At 35.8% G+C, this 22,446-nt stretch overlaps 1 protein-coding gene across 1 annotated transcript; it reads left to right on the top strand.

Moving 5' to 3' along the window:
- Positions 1–808: 808 nt before the first annotated feature.
- Positions 809–15,450, top strand: LOC104080052 (anoctamin-3-like). Its single transcript, XM_009582310.1, has 13 exons — positions 809–913; positions 1,861–2,001; positions 2,363–2,527; positions 3,878–3,914; positions 5,959–6,070; positions 7,286–7,343; positions 8,804–8,901; positions 10,313–10,458; positions 10,567–10,719; positions 11,402–11,549; positions 13,403–13,483; positions 14,381–14,486; positions 15,268–15,450. The coding sequence occupies exons 1-13, from the start codon at positions 809–811 to the stop codon at positions 15,448–15,450; spliced, it is 1,533 nt and encodes a 510-aa protein (XP_009580605.1).
- Positions 15,451–22,446: the final 6,996 nt, after the last annotated feature.

Raw genomic sequence — 22,446 nt, 5'->3', positions numbered from 1 at the left:
AATATATATATAAACCCAATAAGATGTTAAGCATAATACAGAAATATAGAAGAAGGTAGGAATGTGAGACCATCCTATTCAGTTTGAGTTAGAAATCCTCCTTGCTTGCTTGCCAAGAAGCAAATTTTCTCACTCCCTATTTGAAATCAGTTTTCCAGGGAATAATCAGACAATTCCATGTTTTGTCAGGAATCGCACAAAACGAGGTGTCTTAGCGTCAAACCAAGTGGCAGACTACAGTGTTTGGGAAACTTGGAGTTATCTGTTGGTTGTAATTATTTTTAGAGGACCTACCAAAAACACTAAGTACATGGAGAATCTGATTAATAGGCTAGAAATAATTGCTTAAAGAAATATTTTAGTGGTGAAGCTACTCCAATAGAAAGATGGTATAGCTGGGAAAGAAGTGAGGGTGTCTTGATTCAAACTGAATAAAATGAGATCATAATTTAGCTCTTTACGGATAGAGACCATTGTGTATGCATAAACTTGTTTCTTCAAGGAAAGATTTTAAACCATGTATGTTTTGAATAAAATTAAAAGCAAAATAATGATCTGAAAGAGATGGCAGTGTCTCATATTGACAGGTACCTATCTCTGTACGATATAGCAGACAGCAAAAAAAATTATTCTTAGATAAACATAAAATAGTGTTCCAATTTTAACAGTGATTATCCTGAAGTTACTTGCAGTTTTCAGATTCTATGGGGAAAACAGCCAGAAAGTGGCTAATGACAGTTATCGTGTTACATATTGCTGATTTTCTTGAGATCTGCATGGCCTTTTTTCTTTCTTTTCCATAATTAAAATGCAGTTGATGATTTCCACAGCTACAGTCTTTCTAGAGTTTTGGAAAAGACGGAGAGCTGTATTAACCTATGACTGGGACCTCATAGACTGGGAAGATGAAGAGGTAAGACTAAACAGAAGTAAACTGGTAAATATTGCTATCAGCAGGATTTACGTGTAAAAATCAATACATACTGTATGCCAGTAATCTGAATTTGTCATTCAGATTATATTTGTATTTATAACACTAGTTGCAGAATAAACAAGTATGCTTGAGACTATACAAGGATACTTTGCCTTCTGCAACTAGCATTATAATTCCAAATATAATTCTACATTTATTAAAAGTATCCTTTGAAAAACCGAATGGAAAAACTGCCCGTACAGAGGACAGGAGCTACTACTGATGTCAGCACAGATGCCTTTCAATTCTATGGTTTCTTGTACTGGAAATTCCTAGTAGTGCCTAGAAACGGGACCAAGACAAGCAAAGGGACAGAAACTAGATTTTATATACTTCTGAGAGGCATAACTTATCCTTTAATATTCCGTTATCAGCATCAGCAGTAATAAAATGATTTTATTACTTTACTTCATAAATCACTAGTGAACATAGCTGTAATTTAATTATATTGGTGATTTAACTGCAGTCTGAGTCAATAGAGACTTTACCATTACTTGTTTTATAGCTTTCCATAGATGCGTAGATACAAGCTGGTGGCTTTTAATAAATGGTTTCATATCACAAAAATGCCATCATAACTGGCACTAATTTATAGCTTTCTTATCAATTTCTGCAGAGAAACTAGTGTTTAAGTCAGTATTATGACCCATGATCCTTTTAATACCCTCACATAGTGGGGAAGGCTCTTACGGTTTCTGTTCTTTGTTGGTCTCTGGCACTGTTTCCAAGGATTTTCAAAAGAGCAAATTATTTGGATATTTGAGTTGGAACATTATAAAAAAGAATTTGTATCAATATAAATCTACTTTATAGCACATACATGTCTGATTTTTGATACTTCAGTGAAATAAGTAGTACAACAAATGGAATCTACCCTGTCATTCCAGGAAGAGTTGCGCCCCCAGTTTGAAGCTAAATATTCCCAAGTGGAAAGAGTAAATCCCATCACAGGAAAACCTGAACCTTTTCAGCCTTTCCCTGATAAGCTCAGTCGACTGATGGTGTCTGTCTCAGGAATATTCTTCATGGTAATGTTTAATAATACTGGAATTATTGTAGCCTTTAATCTTACTCTAATGTAAATAGTAACGCAAGTCATGAGTTCATTAAGATAAGTGGATTTACATGATATAGGCAAAACTGATTGTCTCAGTCTTACTGCTTATTTATGGATCTCTTTCTTTTAAAAGATGTAATATAGTTATATTGTAAAAGAACAGTAAAGAAATTCATCATTTGATTCATCAATCTAGTATTTTCGTTCTCTCAAAGTCTGCTCACCAAAACAAATGGCAGTCTTTAAAACACTTGTTAATTTATTAATTCAGTGGAAATTATTTCAGATACGGTTTATTTTGTTCTAATATCTCCATAAATGCTTACCTATAGATTTCACTGGTCCTCACTGCAGTGTTTGCAGTTGTGGTGTATCGTCTGGTAGCCATGGAACAGTTTGCTTCTTTCAAGTGGTATTTCATCAAGAAGTATTGGCAGTTTGCAACATCTGGCACTGGAGTCTGTATCAATTTTATGATCATCATGTCACTCAATGTTGTAAGTCTTCCGTTCTTTTAAAGGAGGGATTAATTTAGAAGCGTAATTTAAAAGCATAAAAGGTTACTGAGTTTCCTGTATATCAGATATATACATGTTATTGCTTATTCATATAGCAGTGCCTGAAGCTAGTATTTCAGGGGCTTTTCCTCTTCTAATACTATGTTTGTCAATGTTTTTCTCTAATGCCTACTTAATTTGTCACTACACATCTTTGCTTATGTTGCCAAGTCACAGTGGTACAGACTGCTGCTTTCTACATTTGTATTTTTGTTTTTTACATTACATTTACATTGGTTTTTACAATACATCTCTAAATGGAACTACATTATTTTCTTGGCTGAGAATTTTCTTTCTGTTTTTTTAATTGATAACTTTGAATTCTTCCCTTTCTTACTTAAAATGCCGCTGTGAGATCGGTGTTGCACAGTCCTAGAATCACTGTGATACATGATTTCAATTTAAGCTTTTTCTGTCATGTAACAGCTCGGGTTTAATCATTTGCTGTGGTGGCACAATGTACATTGTTATAAACTCTATTTCTTCAGCTGCAGTGTAATTTATCATTTTTCTGTTCCCGTGCAGGCAGAAACAGGTAAAAAGGAATAATAGCACAGCAGACAATGGCTTTTAATTCTGTTAAAGAGATTGTGCACTCACTGCAATAAGAAAGCATTCCTCAAAACAGATTGTCATGTATTTGTTTCTGTTATTATATATGATAATTCTAAGTCATAAAAAGTACATTCAAGGGAACAAAGCACACCAAAGCTATTGAAAATAACTTGCTATTAATAGCAAATACGGAAGGAAATATTTTTCAGAGTTGGTAACTACCTTGGGCTAAGTGTCATTTAAAATGAAGACTGGAGATAGTCAATATATAGGCAGATAAGGAAGTTTTCAGTAGGAGGCTGATATCTTCACCAGTATGCACATTCATGCAAAGGGAAATTGTATTGTGTAAAGGCTTTTGCCTACTTTTAGATCACATAGGTTTGTTCCCGAAGTTAGAGGATAAGCATCTAACTGTTCATTAAGAGAACCATTGACGCCTGAAAACTTCTCTTAATCTATTGGCTCTTGATTTATCTTTATTGTATATTTAATGTATATACTTACATACATTTACGTGGATAAAGAGAACGGCACTAAAGTAGTTCAATGAAGTCTTTGTAGGAAACTATACATCCACGTGTAGCACAACATCACCCTCCCTTCTCTGTCCAGATACCTTGATGCTATAGGGCAACAGTACACCTATGCTTTTGATGCTTGTTTTCATTCTGCATTTGACATCACAATAGACAGGATGTGCTATACTTATACCATCCCTTATTTCTGTTTCAGGTATATGAAAAGGTTGCCTATCTCCTGACAGACTTAGGTATGTAGGTGTTTACTAGTGGTATGGTTCTTGCTAGCTGTGGCATATACCTTTATATTTCCATAAAATAGGGTTTTGAAAACTTCATCTATGCATAGTACGATTCTGGCATTTCCCTAAGCAAGTGAGAAATATCAGAGAAAGAAATTATATGATTATCTCACTAAGGAAATAATAGAAAAGGAAGGAATTTATTCTTGTACTTCTACTTTTTTTTATGTTTTATACTATAAATTGAAAAAACTGTCATCTTATAGTGGAACAAAAGTCAAAACATATTCTTTCTTAGAATGCTAAAACAGATTTTTTTTTCCATTTTTCCCAAATGCTTGGTTATTTTTTTTATAATTTTTTAATTTGACCTTTCATATGGAAAAAATGGGTTAAGATAAAATTACATTGTCCAAGATAAAAATGTTAAGTCATAAATTTTAAAGTAGCTCTAATTCTGTCACATTAAAATTTTATACTGAAGCCTCTAGTCGTGATTCAGTCATAGAGGTAAAGCTTTCTAGCTTGTAGAAAACAAGAAAGCAAAGACAGCATTTAAGATCTCCTACTATGTGAATATGTTACCTTTTAGTGTTTCTTCTTACATGCAGTTGATCGTGTCATAGTTTAAAAGCAAGCTCGCTGCTTGAATTTAACAGCTCCCTCTTCTGGTTAAAGTATTGAAGAGCATGCATTAAACAAGATGCTCAAAACTTTGTAGTGTTTCAGGTAACAGGCAGTCGAACAGGTTAGAAAGATTCAGAATGTATAGTCAACTTATTCAAATTATTAAAATATTTTAAAATATTTTTTCAGATCACACTGGTTTATATTCCTACTCAACTTTTAAAATATATTATATTGTTACAGACCAGGGAATGGGAAAGAAAATAATTATTTCATTTAAGTATACAAGCTGATCTTTCCCAAAATATATGAAAGAATTAAATAAAGAAAAAAAAGGCTTCTTGAATTAAGCGTGATGGAGCATCGGGTGAGGTAGCTCACTCCACTTCCTAAGGTGTTTTACGTGAAAGAGACTTCTGGGAACAAGTGTCCATATGTAAAGCTAGTATCCTGTACATTTGTGTCCTGATTTAGTCATCATTAGACCAAAGTAATTAAGTAGGACAAATTTTAACTGAAAAATCCAGGCAGTTTAGACTTCCAACTCATATATGAGTTTTAAAACTTCTATCAATGTACTATATTCCAAGTTTGATACATCTATCAAAGAAATTTGAAATTTTTACCAAAAAAACATTAATTTTAATCATTATCACTGAGTTCTAATTCAGACATCAATAATGTTCTACAAACCATAAGGAAAAACATCCAAGGCAGTGCAGCCCCACACAGAATACTTGTAGCCCTACTACACATTTCTACATTTCTTTCAAAAAAAAACCAAAGAAGGACCTCCGTCCTTTCCTTGTTGAATTATAAGCTGTTTAACACTTCACAAGCATTATGACAGGGAAGTCTTGAGAATGAAGCAGTGGTCTTACAGAAGTATTTAGTAGGCGAGGTGCTTGGGTGAGAAACCAACTGGCTGTTGGGTATCTCTTTTCCCTCGGCTTTCCTTGGCAGCCCCTGTCTATTGCTCTGCTCATGCCAAGTGCTTTTGTTTTTTATTTGGGTTTTTTTTTGTTGTGGTGTTTTGTTTTGTTTTGTTTTTAAATCAGGATACCTGTAGTCTTAAAATTAAAGATTCACACTGAATTCAGAGCTTTTTCATGGAAATGGAACAGGTATCTTCCCATAGAGTTGTGACCTATTCTGTACCGAGGGGCTTATGTCTCCTTTTCCACATAGAACCAACATAGTCTGAGCTGGGGCAATGGTTTTGTGATCTGCAGACTGAATATTTTGAGAGAAAAAAAAAAAAATTAATGAATACTTTGAGGAAAAAAAAAAAAAAAATTGTAACCTGATAGGACACCAGGACTTGAAACCATTGTTCGTTTTGTTAGTATTGATTGATCTGTGAGCAAAGTTAGGCATAACCCGATTTCATTTCTGTTTATATAATGTATATTGTGTCTTTCCGCAGAGCACCCTAGAACAGAATCTGAATGGGAAAACAGCTTTGCCTTGAAAATGTTCCTTTTCCAGTTTGTCAACTTGAACAGCTCCATCTTTTACATTGCGTTTTTTCTTGGCAGGTAAGTTATCTTTGCTAACTGCTCTTAAAACTTGCACAGAAGTCGTAATCCTTGCTCATTTTCTAGCTTTGAAGAACATACGCTGACAGCTCAAACTGTAAGATTTAGATGCGAGTCAGTTTCTGAGGATAATTAATAACACTAAATTAATATTTTTAACTGTATGTGAGGATTGGACCCTTGAAATCTTTACTTATGAAACTAGACAGTAAAAAGTCTACTTTTTAAGTGGGTCTATGTACGTGACTTCCCCACTTCCTAAATGTGGGTCTGTGTTTAGCCCTGCGCTAATAGACTTTATTAATTTTTTCTTGTTTATTCCCCTTTGGTTACATTTCCCAGGATCCATTTCTATAAATAGTAAATATTGTCTGGCAGGTCTTATACAAGAGTAGGAGGCAGAAATTCTGGCTCCAATTTTTGTGTGTATCTTTAGCTCAGAGCATGAGATACTGGATAGGTCTAACCTTGCTTCATCTTCACTTCAATTTCGTTATGATCAGACTTATCATTCCTGCAGAACTTACAGAGTATTTCAGAGTATCTTCTATAAAGTTTTATCATACAATTTCAGTTCAAGATCGTTTGGAAAAAAAAAGAAAAAACTCTATTAAAGACTGTTGGTAATATTTGCTTGTTACATCCAGTGATGCATTTGCCATACAGTTTCTAAACATCTTTGTATCTTACTATCTCCTGTGTCAAGTTGGACCAGGCATGTTTTTTTTCTCTCTCATTTATATCTTTCACTGAGGTCATTAAGAATTTTGATTCAATTCGTTATATATGAATCTGTTAGATCTGTAAAAAGCATTTAGTTATGATGGGTTTAGAAGTGATTTTATGCTTGTACGTCTGAGGGTGCAATCCAGTGCACACTTTACTTGGGCAAGCAGATCCCTCTGCTGCAGTAAATTCCTATGTATTGCAGTGGCTTATCTTCTTAGAAGTAGATTAGAGAGTCTGAATATCTAACATCTAAAACCTCTGAGGCTAGGATTTTTGTTCTGGACATAATAAAAGCTTAGGATCGCTTGCAAAATTACGGTCCTTGTTTGCATTCTGAAACTCCCATATCCTACAGATACCAGATTTAAGCCTGTGTGATTTAATCTGTGTATATTTCATGAGTTTGCTCAGTGGATGTTGTGAAATAACTACTGATACAGGGTGTTCTTGGAATGTCCACTGAGAAACAGAAATCTTATTTTCCAGATTTGCAGGCCGCCCAGGAAAGTACAACAAGCTTTTTAACAGATGGAGACTGGAAGAGGTAAGCAATTTGTGAAATTTCCGTGAGTAAAAAGGAAATGGCTGAAGGACATAAATTACGTCCAGTTTGAAAAATTTATTATTCCAAGTGCAGTGAAGAGTAAACTCTTATTTATAGCAAAGGATAGGAAACAGGAGATGTGTTTTTCCTTCTGCGTTCTCCACTGTGCTGAGTGACTCTGCCCGAGACACACAGTTCTTTCTGCCTCTGCCTTTGGGAAAAGCAAACAGTGATAGTCCCTTACCTCACAGGCACTACTAAGTCCTACGTGATTGGAATCTCCTGGGTATGTGGAATTTTTGGATGAAGGACATAAATATAATGCCATCAGCTTTTTTATCAGCTGCTTAAATTTCTGCCAGCACGAGAGACCTGTTGGAGTGGGTGTAGAAGAAGACAACAAAAATGATCAGAGGGATGGAACACCTCTCCTATGAGGAAAGTATGAGAGAGTTGGGGTTGTTGAGCCTGGAGAAGAGAAGGCCCCGGGGAGTCCTTATTGCGGCCTTTCAATACTTAAAGGGGGCTTATAAGAAAGATGGGAACAGACTTTTTAGCAGGGCCTGTTGCGATAGCACAAGGGGTAATGGTTTTAAACTAAAAGAGGGTAGATTCAGACTAGATATAAGGAAGAAATTTTTTTACAATGAGGGTGGTGAAACACTGGCACAGGTTGTCCAGAGAAGTGGTAGATGCCCCATCCCTGCAAACATTCAAGGTCAGGTTGGACGGGGCTCTGAGCAACCTGATCTAGTTGAAGATGTCCCTGCCCACAGCCGGGGGGTTGGACTAGGTGACCTTTAAAGGTCCCTTCCAACCCAGACTATTCTATAATTCTGTGACTTTATGATTTAAAAGAAGAAAAATAGTATTTTCAAAATTTAGCTTGAAAATATGTTAGAATTGCACCTCCCTGGATATCACTAGCATGCTGAAGTTATCTCTTATCTCTGAAGACAGGGTTCTTTTGTTGAACCTTGGTAGCCACAGAGTTAAATACCATAACTTTGTAGTCCATGGTCTAAAAAAAGTTTCTGTACTTACTAAACATTTTAATATGGCAATTTATATAGTTAAGATACCGATACCCGAGATTCAGCTACTAAGTCTCTGTTCGGACTTACGATATTACAAATGAAGTATTGCTCCATTCTTTTGAAATGAATACGTATGTGTTGGTCCAAGTAAAATAGACTATGTCATTTTTCATATATCTAGCACGCATACCCTTAGCTTAGGTAATACTATCTAGTTCTCCAACAAATAATATGTCTAAAGGTTGTTCAACTAAAGTCTGTGTTAATATTTCTGTTATCAATATTTCTTTTAATATCTCTGTAGCTGGAGGTTAGTGTTTTTCCCCAAACATATTTGAATATTTTTCATTCACCCTCTGAACAAATAAAAATGAAAGTAATTCTCTTGATTTTAGCTATTGATCTTTTTCCTTTTCATTTCAGTGTCATCCTAGTGGCTGCTTGATAGATCTGTGTTTGCAAATGGGAGTTATTATGGTTTTAAAACAAATGTGGAACAACTTCATGGAACTCGGCTATCCGTAAGTTCAGATGTTAAAATTTGTTTTACAAATAGTGATTACATATTAGTGTGATTCAGTGATAGGGAAAATATTTTTATGTTTGGAGAATGTTTTCACTTTTTACATCTCACATACTGTAATTTTATTCCCAAGTGAAGCATTAACTGCTGCTCTAAGATAAAGCTTCTCAGGGTATGTTAACCATCTAAATTGTTTATTGTGATTTCATTTTCCATAATACAAACAGAGTTGTTCAGCAATTGAAGAGAGTAATAGGCTAAGAATCTTACAGTTCTCTTGAAACTGGAAGAATATGTTTTCAGTAAAGGTTGCTCGTCAAATATTAATTTAATCAAAGTCTCAACCTTGAAAATATGCCAGAAAGGGTTATGCTCACAATGTGCAATCATTCTGCAAATGAGGGGCAGTGTACTGTATTGTTGTGAGACGTGGATTTCTGAAAAGAAGAAATCTACTTGAAGTATCAGGCTTCCTGTCTTCTCAGCCCAGCAGCATCTTAACTCTGTCTAGAATTTATTTTAGAACATGCTTATATTCCTTTATGGAAAGCGGTGTTTTGTTTTGCCAAAACCATTGTTTGCATCTGAGGCGATAGTTGCTCTTTCAGTAACAAGAGAGAGCAAGATCTAAACACTAAATTAACTTGAGAAAAAATAGCAGCCAATTAATAAAAATACTTACAAGAAAATTATTTCCCATCTTCAGTCTCTTTTCAGTAATATCTAGAAACAAATAGTCTTTAATTGCCACCTGTGTCAGTACTGGATAATATTTTTCATTTGTATAACACTTAAATTTGTGAGGCTATTACCTACTTAATATTTATAACTACTTTGTGAAAAGACCTCTGCACAGCTTTACAAAAAATAGTCTTAAATATTTGCAGCTTCAGCAACACCTTTTTAGACACATTTTCCTGCTTCAAAAAAAAAAAAATTCTTTAGGTTTGTTCAAAAATGGTAAACATATTCTACTGTTGAATATATTCTATATCATAGAGTTCTTACTGAGCTCCACTTACTTGGTTTGTCTTTACAGGATTAAAAATAAAGCGTTATTTACTTTTTTAATGCTCTCACTATGCATGATTTTTTTTTTCCTGTTCTTTTTTTATTTAGGCATGCAGGTAAAAAAAGTCTATGCAAGCAAATTCCATATTCTGAAAAGCTTATTTGTACAATGCCTAACATGCTACATTAAAGACATAATTAAGATCGTAATGCAGAATTTTGAGAACTTTTGGAAGTTCTTTGAATTGTATCTTACATGATATTGTAAATATTTCCAGAAAATACCTAAGTAAACATTCAGGTACTATTCAAAATAGGCCCACCTTCAAAACAATACCAGCAAGTATTGTAAATTACTGAGCAAGTACAGTCAATAATGCTCTGTTTATCTAATAAAGTTTATTACAGAATTGGTGGTCACGACGCAAAATGAAGAGAGGAGGGCAATTAATGGAGCATAAAATTTCTCTACCTCAGTGGGAAAAAGATTGGAACCTGCAGCCTATGAATCTCCATGGTTTAATGGACGAATATTTAGAGATGGGTGAGCAAATTTAGGGAGGTGTCAGTTTTCTTAAGAAACTGGAACTGTGCTGCACAGTTAAAAGATCTTTTGCATTTCCAATTTCTAACCATAGAAATGCCTGTCTAGTTTTACAGTTTGGCTTTACCACCATCTTCGTTGCTGCCTTCCCACTGGCACCTCTCCTGGCATTGCTTAACAATATCATAGAAATAAGGTTAGATGCATACAAGTTTGTCACTCAGTGGCGAAGACCTATGCCTGCAAGAGCAACAGATATAGGTGAGAGAACCTAATGTCTGTCACTGTCAGGTACCATCTCTTCGCGTTTCCTTCTTTAATGCAGCTTAACTCTTGAAATATTTCGTACGTCAAGAGTGAAATTGATAATGTACCTACAGATCTCAATGACAACTCTCCTGTTAAGCAACAAAAGAATACTCAGTTGCTTAGCTAAGCGGACTCCTCAAATTTGCTTTCCATTTCCCATAAGGGATCGTAATAGTTGGAATTTTGAAAACAGGCTAAATAGTATTTTAGGCTTCTGATTTGTGGAACTCTAGGTCTAAAATGCTATCCAAAATCAATTGGATTTAGAAATTAAATATAAGGACTAAATTAACTTTTGGTTTAAAACTGAATTAAATAAAAAGAAGATTTTGGAGAGAGATTTCTTATATTTGGCCTTTATAACCAAAGATTGTGGTTATACCTTTGTTGTTTAGCTATTTCTTCTCCACAGGGTGTGCCCTACTGTAAGACTTCATTCAGGTGGAGCCAGTGGTGGCAGGAATGTGGGAACATGGCTTAATTTTGACTAGCTTTTCTGACTGAATAATTCTTTCTCAGTAAGAAAGGAAAACTATATGACTAATAATGACTTTAATATCACTAGTATGACTTCATGTGACTTAATATGACTGTAAAAAACTAACGACTTCGTTGTCATTTCTTTTGTTTCTAGGTATCTGGTATGGGATTCTGGAAGGAATTGGAGTTCTGGCTGTCATCACCAATGCCTTTGTTATTGCCATTACTTCCGATTACATTCCACGTTTTGTCTATGCATACAAATATGGTCCCTGTACAGATCAAGGGTACAGACAAGAAAAGTAATTAAGATATTCTTTATATATACATGTATATTTCAGTGGAAGCATACTTTTGTTACTGTCTTTCTGTGTTACCATACTTAACGTATATCAGTAACATTTTACCTTTTACATCTGTGCAAACCTTCACAGATGTTAAGTGCAAGTAACTCAGCCATTCCAGAGAGTTTGCAAACTAGCTCCACAGTTATATAAGTGGAAAAATCGCGTCTTCCCTTCTGAATGCAAACAATGAAGTTCAATAGTACATCATATCCGTTTTCAGGCTTTCTCTAGATAAGCTTTTCTTCTTTTCTGCTGTAGTTCTGGACTGTCTTCTCCCACTACGCTCCCACACACATATATTTGCTCCCGAACCCTCTTTTATCCTAAGCCTCATTCATCCTCAAACTTCCCTGCTTGTTTCTCTTCAGAAATGCTTGCAGTTAAGCTCCAGCAAGATTGGCCTTGACACTATTTAGCCTAGCTCCATATATAGTGTATCTTAGCTTCAAGCAAGGTATCTTGCCTACCTTTGCACCACGAGGCTGGTTTCCTGCACTTCTCTCCAGACACTTACCAGTGTCTCTGAACTGTGGGTCCACCGTGCTCTGTCTGCATTTCCCACTGTCTATCGTGACCTTTTACATGATCTAAACAGATCAGAGTACTCATGGGCATCCTCTCTGTCCTTTGGAGACCAGTGCCCTACAGGTGTTTTCGGGGGATGGTTTTGGACAGGTTTTTATGTTTTTCTTTTTAATATGGGAATCAGGGTTACCTCGAGAAAAGGAAGCATCACTTTGCTAATGCTATAGCACATCTTATCTTCTTTATTGCACAGGAGGAAGGATAAAAGTGAAAGCATCAAGGCTTGTCCAGCAAGCCAGTACCACTGCATTCACAGACTGTGCCTCAGCTCAAAGCGCAGGGGTCTGTCCTTCCTTTGTTCATTGCTCTGTCTCTGAGGATTCAAAAGAGAGATTTACTCTTCCCGTTCTGTCACAGGAAGAGAGAATTTAAGGGCAAGAAGAATGAGGCAGGGTAGGATGAAAAGAGACAATAGCAGAAAAACGCTAGTGCTTAATGTGCACTACCCATTTAATAGAGAACTAGGTAATTCTATTTCTTCTTTTGCCAGTAGTGATTTGAGGTGTCACAGCAAACCTGAAGGTTCAGGAGGTATAATAGGATCCCTGGTGCATCTCTTTTTAAATGTTCGTTGCCTTTCAGAAGGCCCTTTGTTAAGTTGCAGGACAGATTTCCAAGAAGATGGAATGTCTAATGTGTCCATGGTTTTCCAGGAACAGCCAAAAATTTCACTCCTACAGTCATAATTCAATGTATTTTTGTGATTTCTGCCATTAATACTAATAAATTGTTGCCTTTAAAATGGCTGTTTGGCATATATGCACTGTTCATTTTACTGTTGGTGAAAATTCTTCTTTGGTTCAACTCATAAAACCTGTCATTTTTTGGTATATGCTGCATGACTGGTGGCAGATTCTGCGAGGATGTTAAATTATTCTCCTCTCTGCCTCTCTAGCCATCTTTCTAAGTTCAGTAATTTTAGAAGATAGCGAAGAACACTGTAGCAACAACTTTTGGTTTATATCTGCTGGTAGATAAGAAGCAAAACCATGAAAAGTTCTGAAAATAGATTTTTAAACAGTGTTATCCCTGAAACAGATGTTATTTGTTTCTTCCAATAAAACTTTGCTTCTCTGCTTAAAATTTTAGAATTGCTTTTGTCCTGATAAGCAAATAAAACAGTATGCTCACAATACGTGATAGCAGAACATGTTTACATACAGGATCTATGCTATATCACCACTTTATGAAGAAAGTCCTGACCCTATGTCTTTTCCTTTCAGATGCTTAAAAGGGTATGTCAACAGCAGTTTATCAGTATTTGATCTGAGTGAACTTGGGATGGGATACTCAGGATACTGCCGGTATGTTTCGATGCTCTCTATTCTCTATTCTTGTAATACAGGCATCAACATTGATACAGACATTAAATTGAAAGTCAGTGCTTAAATTACTGGCATAGTAGTTTCTTTTTTGCCTGTAAAAGCATTGGAGTTCCAGTTTGTTCAACATGGAAGTCTCAGGTACCTTCAGGTGGAAGTCTCAGTGTGGTAGGATGCGATACTAACACACTGGAAACTTGTGTTCTGAGTTTTTCCAGGACTCTTGCAAGCCGTATCTTTCATGCCTCTGAACTGTTTCATTCTGAAGTTTCCCCAGCTGCCCAAAAGGGTAAAAATTCTCATTTCAGTTTTGTTAAGCATTCTGAGGTCCATTAGTTAAAATACACAATTAAAATTTTTGTTGTGGCTGTAACCCAGGTCGAGATCCCAAACAGGTACGCAAGATGAATCCAAGAAATTCAGCATAAAAATTAAATACGGCATTGCATGAGTGCGCTCCTTCTGGTTTCAGAGTTAGTTTTACAGTGAGAGTTAGCTTGAATTGACTAGGAAGTTACAGAATCATGTTACGTTTATGCAAACTTTGTCTGAAGAATCTCAAATGCTTATAAGCAAAGACAAGAACCAATTTAGAGTCAACACACTTGAACTTAACACTCCAAGGTGTCAGCTTTGTAACAACAAAAGAAATTGTTTGCTCTGGATTTTTGGAAGCAAAAAGTGCCATCTTATAAGCAGCCCTATTTAATTGTCTGTATTGTTGACTGTTCTTCTCCTTTTCTGTTTAATTCCTCTTGAAGTATGCTTTCACTTCAGTTTCTCTCCTTTTAGCCAGATCTGGCATAAACTAGAGAGCTCTTCAATGTGTTCAGGTTTTTGAGCACAGGCTAACTTACTGGGTTTTTCTTTGCTTTACAGGTATAGAGATTACAGAGCCCCACCATGGAGTTCAACTCCATATGAATTCACTTTGCAGTTCTGGCATGTCCTGGCAGCGCGGCTGGCCTTCATCATAGTATTTGAGGTTAGTCATGGAGAGGAACAATTTCTTTCTACCTCTTTAAAGTCCGAATTGATTTTTTTACAGTAGACACATAAATAAATTGTCAGTATCATCAAATGCTTGTTCATTACAGTCAAGAGAGAGGGGGGAAAAAAAAAATCACCCTCCCCAAACTGTTGTCAATCAGCTGCTTCAAACTGAACTGAGAGAGCATGCAGAGATTTTAGAGTCCCTCCAAAATCGTATTTCCTTAACAGTCATCTTATACATCATGTTGGTTCCCAACCAAATCTTTCACGTTTTATTGAAAAAGAAGAAATGCAACTTAGGTTTACATTAAGCACAGTTATTACAAGTTAAAATCTGTGTCAGGAAAATGATACACGATTCTAGCCTAATATAAAAGTAGCAACGTGTGTACTAACTTTGAAGAACGTATTACATACTGTCCAGGAATCCGGTTACCTACTTGGATTACAAGCTCTTAACAAAGACTGTTTGTGGGTAGTGTTTGTTATCGTTATTCAAACTAGCATATCCTGCAGTCACATCTTCATTTAGGTCACTAGCTATACCCTTAGTTTTACTTGTCAGAAGACTTTGGCATTTTCACATTTCTGATAGACCGCTCCTTTACTCCCATATATGTGTGTGTATATATTAAAAAAACAAAGGAGTTGCTTTTCAGTCATGAATTGAATCTCAGTTCCAGTTTTGCTGCAGACTTTTAGGCCCTAAAATGTGGTCCTAGAAATGGCTGTTTATGCATCTTTGAAGCAATTATTTTTGTTCTTCTTTTCAGCACCTTGTTTTTGGAATAAAGTCTTTCATTGCCTACCTGATTCCAGACATGCCCAAAGACTTGTGCGACAGAATGAGGAGAGAGAAATACTTAGTCCAGGAAATGATGTATGAGGCTGAACTGGAGCATTTGCAGAGAGAAAGGAAAAAGAATGGGAAACAGTATCACCATGAATGGCCTTAGTCACTACCATGCTGCAACAAAAACACTGTTTGGAGATTGAAGAGTGCAGCTGCAAAATGAAGTCCGAGTCTGGCATCAGTGTGTGAGATTCGCGGTGTATGTATGTTCTTGCTGGGCAGTACAGCTGCAGGCTTTAGTGGGAACTGGAAAATAGAAGAAAATGCAAAGCCTTACCTGTAACTGGTCTGTGGTGAGCACCAAGGAGAACTGGCACTCAGGAATGTGCAGACAGATTAAAAATTTGGACACTCTGGTTTAAAAAAAGGCGATGAATTTTCATGCTGTTCATAAAGGATACTAACAGCGTAATGAAAATAAAAAATTACCGGTGAACTTATACAGTAAGGGCATGACTAAAACCAACTTACGTGATATCCACTACTTCTACAGCTTCTGATTGCTCATCTCCATCTGTAATGCCTCTGAAGAAAAGAGCAGTTGTTGCCTTTGTGGCCATAACTTGATATAAATGATCTTTCAGGCTTACTGTTTTGTCAGGTTTGTCCTAGTCTCTTGTTGAGATTGTGGATGTGGTCCTACCCTAAAAAAGGGGTCTATGGCTGCTTAATATATACTATGCAGTTTAAGATTTGCACATCAGTGTCATTAATTTATCCTTCTAGTTGAATACCAAAAATTCTAAATTCAAAGAGAAAACAGCAGCACTAAGAGAACGCATCGCATTGCCCACATTGCAGCTATATGTGAAAAAGACATGGCTGTTGAGTTGTCTTTCCACTTTCGTGTGCAGAAAGGCCACCTCCACACGCTTCCAGGATGAAAGAACTGCCATTTTCATGCTCTGATGTAGCATGCAGATGTCTAACTATGTTACAGTTCCCTTTTGACCTGTCTGGGCAATGATTCCATGACTTCAGAGAATGCTAACTTGAAATATTCTCATACAGTGACTTTATCCTGAATATACAATTAACTCTTTATAGTATGCAAGCTCATGCAGATATATATCAGACATACAGTATAACATTGTGACTTGTTCAGGGAAGGAGAAGCAGAGCACTTTATAACAATGCTCTTCTTATTGTAATAGTAAATGTTCCAGTAATGTGCACTTCTTTTATTGGCCTAAATAAGTCAAAGCATGGGAGTTAAATACAGGCAGATATGTATTCAGATTGTATATAAATGCACACACACACAGTGGTTACTTTTAGATTTTTTTATTATTATTTGTATGCCTTCTTACAGTTTTGGGGGGCTTTTTGGATAAAATCACTATAAAAGGTAGATGAAAGGTATGAAAGGTAAAGAATCAAATTTCAGTTTTAATGTGCACACAGCAGTGTTGCTTATGGTTATAGTCACATTTTGTTGATGAAATTGTCTATTACATTTCATAATGTGGGAAAAGAGAAGCACTTAATTTAAACAATTTAAACAATTGTGCAGAGTTCACTTGCAGAGAAGGGAGTGGAGAAACAGTTACAATCATTCTGTTTCTCTTGTACAATTTTAAATAACGCTTCTTTGTACTGGATGAGAAAAAATTTAAAAATGAAGAGTTAACAAAGCACAGTAATTTCAACATTATTTTTAGGGATAAAGCTGCAGCAAAATCACTGCTGACAGGTATGAAGAGACCTGAATTTTTACTACTTACAATACCCTATTGAACCAAAAAGTATGATTCCAGTATTCACTTGCATGTATTAGCACAATCATTTTATTTTATTATGCCATATAAAATTAATTTTAAAGAGTCAAAAGCACATCAAAGTAGATGAGTATGATCTATTGTATCCAGGGGGCCTAACATCAGACCTTAAGTTCTTTAGTTGTTTCACCATATTCATGAGATTTCTTGGTTAATTCCAGCTCTCTGTGACCAGACAAGGCAACTATGGGAGTATCTACAGTATTGCACAAAAGAAGAAAGAAATTGGAAGGTATGGTCTAATCAGAGATATTACCCATTAGTTGTGTCATAAAGGGCTGGTGGAACTCAGCTTCCCATATTTTGGAAAGGCTGTTTTGTTCCTTCATATTCTGGGTTGTGCATTAGTTCTTCAAGGAGTCTTTATCACAAATAATTAATGCACTCTCCTCAGTGCTTATAGAATCACACCATTTTATTTAATTTATTGTCTCTCTATTTTATTCTGTGGAATATCAAGCACCATTTGACAGCGTTAACCGTGTGTCACAGCTTCTGTTTCTGTGCCACGTAGTGATAGTACTTCAGTTCGTCAGAAGGTCACAGATGAGCTCTCTTTTTAATGTTTTCTCTAAAAACAAAATGCCTCGGCTGGCCCAAGGTATAAAGATACAGGATAAAATTAGGCAAAAATCAGAAATATTGATTGATTGGTTTATACTTTCCTGTTTCTGCTGTGGATATTAGCACATGTCAATACATACTTAGGCAAATTCCAATTGGACTTACAAAACACATAGGAAAGAAAACCTTTTTGTATTTGAGATTTAAATATATATATTATTAATGATTTTCAACACTGGTGTATATCAAAGGCAAGTATGTAGATCTGACATTGTGCATTTTACGCACTGGAAAAGCACAAGAAGTATTGGAGAAACACTGTGTGTGTTCCTTTATTTTTGGAGGACATAAACAATGTCTAAAGGTTTTGCCACTATCTAGCCATTTGCTTAAGCTGAGAAAACTTTTTGCTAGACTTCGTTTAGTATGCTGTTTGCGTTGACTGCACGTTATTTTACTAAAGTATAAGGCACACACTGTCCTCAGGAATAACGTATTTTATGAATGGTGAATGATCTTTTCATATTCTAAATATTGTCTTTCCAAACAAATGACCAGTATGAATAGACTGTGCATGCAAGCTGCGTTTGTGAAATCTGACAAAGCTTTAGATCTTCAATTTGTGCAAAAATGCTTTAGATCATTGCAGATCTAATCTATGACAACTTTGCTCTATGCATGCGCCCTTAGAGAGACTGCATGAGCAACTAGATATTTTTAAATACAAAGGATTAGTCCAAAATGTCTTAATTATTCCTAACCAAATTCCGTGTCTTGATCCAGACAAAAGAAATTTCCATTTCAGAAATAGCAAAAAGTCCACATACATTATACACATCTAATTTCTAATGACTTTTCATTCTAAATTTGTGCCTAATGTGTGAGATCTGAATTCTGGTGACTAAAAAAAGGAAAAAAGAGTTCTGCTTCATTAGCCATCCTAATGAGAGGTTCCTTCTTAGAGCTTAAAGTCTGCCTCCATGTAGAGGAATGCCTTTAAGAGCTCAGTATTCACAACTGAGCACTAACAGGGTTGCCTGAAGATTGAGCACAGGCTCTCTGTTACGCTGTAATTCAGTTTCCTTACCAGAAAGACAGCATAGTGATCGGGCATTTGGAAACAAGGCAAACCACATGATGACTTTTTTTGTACTTTATACTTTTTTTCCCTATCCCTTTTTGTTAAAGGATTTATAGAGAAAATTTAGATGAACGTTGAAGTTGATATTGATGATGACAAGGCTAAAATTTCCATAGTGATGATGATGGATGATAAGTGGTTTTTTGTTACGTGTTTCTTTGGAAGTACATATCTTCATTACTACAAAACGCACATCAGCTGTTGCTCTGCCCTTTTCCAACAGCAACTTGTCTTGAATTGTGTTTTGAGGATGAGTTAGGCTCAATTGTGTCCTGTTGAAAGCTCAAAAGAAAAACGTCTGGAGGGCCTAGTGAAAATAGGTTAATAGCTACATACCTTAATGCATAAATTCATAAATCTCCTGAGGTTTCCTTCATGAAAAGTTCTGCAGAAGGAAAAATATCTTGCAAAACACAGCTTTAGGGTGAGTGTTAATGTGGGGAAAGGCAAGAACTTTGGTGATATTTTATTCTTAATGTGCCATTAAGATGATCAGTCTAATGTAAGTAGTGTACATCTGCAGTTTCCTTGCTGTGGGTTCTTCCACTGCAGACTCCAAATGGGAGTGCTGGCAGAAAGAATTTCTGGAGCCGTGGGATCCAGTGGCATTACCTGCGAAGGCCTATGTGGCATCATGGGATTTTTTAACCTTTTGCATTACGTCACAGTTCGTTCAGGGACAAATTAGTATATACATATTTAGAAGCATCTTATCATTTTGATTAACTGAAAATGATCCTTTTCCATAAAATGAAGAGACGGTTCTTACATAGTTAACTTAAAAGTGTCACAAATTTTTGTTAAAACTATTATAAACTAGATTTTTTTACATACACTGCGCAATGGCCATAACAATAAAACTCATTTTATACAAACAGCTAAATTTGAAGGCAATAAAGTTAATGGAATTAATGGAAAATCAAGCAATCACATTTTCTATTAAGTGTTACATAGGAGAAAAGGGACAGAGATAAAAATAGTGGTATCAACAATCACTTACAATGTATAGTACTTCCAGAAGCATTTTATTTTTTGTAATCCTCATAAACTACTAATGTTGCTTATTTGAGGGTAAAGGTTGAAACATATACAGCCAGCCTTTCATAATAATGTTTATTTGGTGTTAAGGCTGACACTAGAATTCAAGCAGAATTCCACATTTAGACAGACTTCTTATTTTGTTAGCTTCAATGCATACTCTGTCTGACTGAAATGCATGCAGTGACACTTTTTGAAAGTGTTTAAGTGACTTCCAAATCTGAATTCCTGTGGTGGAAAATTTAGCAGCTTGAAAAGATCCCTAAGTCTTTTCGTACTCAACCTCATGCTCGCAAAGCCCGTGTTTTACTGGGGTAAAATGCAACAAGCCAGCAGGTTGAGGCTGAGGGTGAGCAGAGGAAGCAAAGGGCTCCTCTTCCCTTCAGCAAGTGTTTTCTCCAGAACCCTGACAGGTTCTGCAAAACAAGAGTTTGAAGATGGATCATGGTGACAGCCCTCCTGATCCTTTTCTTCTCTGGCTCATTCTTTACTTATCCTCAGTGTTTTATTAAATGATGCCTTCTTGCTGACAGTCTAACTTCCAGGGCAATTCTGTAACTGCAGAATTTTTTTTTGCATGTCCCTAACTGAGAAGCCAAAGCAGAAAGTGCACAAATACTAGTTTGTCTGGTGCTTTTTACAAGTTGGTATGCATTGGACGGAGCGGTGCAAGGAAGCACGGGGTGCATCTACGTGTACTGTTAGGCAATCCGTTTCTGGATCTGTCCCTTCAGGCACTTGCCCAAGCACTACATTTTGCACTCCTTATGTCCTTTTACGCACGTAGGCGTCCTAAATACCCTACGCAATCTTAGCATTTTTAAATTTACATGAATAGAGTCATACTGACAATTTTTCTTTAATATTGACATTGCAACCACATTTACCAGAAATTTATATTGGTATGATTTTGGCATAGTCATGATAGCACAATGTTCCCACAACAGCGCAAGGTTCTAACGGCACAACAAGGAACTGTAGAGAAATCACTTTGTTATTCCATGTTATACAGGAACTTTTTTAATCAAGGACTGGGAGTTAGTCTTGAAATGTTAATGGTGTATCCCCTCCTCACTGCACTGGAAATTACCTTGTGTTAGTTCTGTTGGCTCGTTCTGACTTTTTGCCATAACCTCAGTAATGTTCTATGTTTTCTGTAGTTTGCATTCTTACTGCCGTGAGCTAGTTGTTAGAATGCTACTGGGTGAGAAATTAGGATTAAACGCAGTGCACTCTAAAGCTAATGAGATTCTAAACACTGAGAACACAATGATTTTTCTGTAATTAATTAAAAAAAAAATTCAGATCACCTTTTTATTTTCTGTTCTATTTAGGTGACTCAGAGTTTTGTATCGAAAAATCTTCCAAACTGTTGGCTCTAATTTTTACCTAGAGTAGTAACACTGAAATTTCAGTTCTTTGAAATAATCTCATGTAAAATCCAACTGAATAACATAGTTCAGTCATTTTTTACTCTGATAGTCCTGGCTAACTTGCAATATCATGATCGTAAGAGATTTCTTAAAATGTGTATATATTTGAAATTTATGTAATATTTAAATACAACTGGGTTTCTAAGTAAGGAATGAGAATCAAATTTCAACTATTTTTTCTATTCATAAATCCACACTTTGTAAGTAATATTTAAAATATAGATTACAGTACCACAGAGCGTTTCAGAGAAATTGACTTTTATGCACTACAAGCTAGAAGTTCCTCTGGCCTGTCAGCTTTAGGTTTCTTTTGTGTTTTAAGATTACTTTTACAAGCCGATATGTACCCCAGAACTAAAAAAATTCCCTGAGGAAAAAGTTGTTGATCTGATTAACTGTTGTAAGACACTTTTGGCATAAATTTGTCTTTGAGATGCTGTTTACTTTATCAAGGTTTACATGTACAAATGCAACTACTTACTGTATCATACACATTTGAATATTGCATTTTTTCAGTAATAAACTTGGATATCTTTGAAAAAGACTTTGAGCTTCATTATTCCAAATATTCAAAGTTAATTAAAAAAAAAAATTGTACACTTGAAAAGTGAGTGCTCATGTGCCTTCAAACCATAGTATTGTGAGGAAGTAATTTAAGGGTTAAATTTGGCTCAGACACTTGTTTAACTTTTAACAATTAAATACTCATTTACTGTGGTCTCAAGGCACACATAGACTCACTTTTCAAATTTTCAATTATTTATGGTCTACTGCTTTCACTGGTGACTAACAATTTCTTAAATTTAAGCTCTTTTTCTAGAGTTTACATGTTCCTAGTTTCTTAATCTCATTTTTTCAACTCAAGTGCACAGGCTACCTCTTCTCTGGAAGGATCAATGGCTCAGGACGTAAAGCAAACGAGAAGATAAGATGATAACTGTAAACAACACTGACCTCAATATTTAATCAGAATGGTAATTTCTCTGAATTCCAAGTTTCCTAGGCCACATCGTTAAATCTTGGTAGAAGACTGAATAATGAACTACTGATTAACTTTTTTAGCTGTCGTATGTAAGTCCACGTGTTGGACTTAGTAAAACCTTGTGCAATGCTTGGCTCCTTTACAAATACAAAAAATACTTGGG

This window comes from Fulmarus glacialis, unplaced genomic scaffold, assembly GCF_000690835.1.
Source record: "Fulmarus glacialis isolate BGI_N327 unplaced genomic scaffold, ASM69083v1 scaffold5557, whole genome shotgun sequence".
Lineage (NCBI taxonomy): Eukaryota > Metazoa > Chordata > Aves > Procellariiformes > Procellariidae > Fulmarus > Fulmarus glacialis.
Note: the sequence above shows the minus strand (reverse complement) of the source record. Positions and strands in the feature narration are given on the sequence as shown.

What these genes read in the sequence shown, in the direction of transcription:
- LOC104080052 (XM_009582310.1), top strand. Translation starts at nt 809, where the DNA reads ATGCAGTTGATGATTTCCACAGCTACAGTCTTTCTAGAGTTTTGGAAA. An exon ending in TCTCAGGAATATTCTTCATG is followed by an intron (nt 2,002 to 2,362) that starts GTAATGTTTAAT and finishes GCTTACCTATAG; the next exon opens with ATTTCACTGGTCCTCACTGC. An exon ending in CCTTCATCATAGTATTTGAG is followed by an intron (nt 14,487 to 15,267) that starts GTTAGTCATGGA and finishes TCTTCTTTTCAG; the next exon opens with CACCTTGTTTTTGGAATAAA.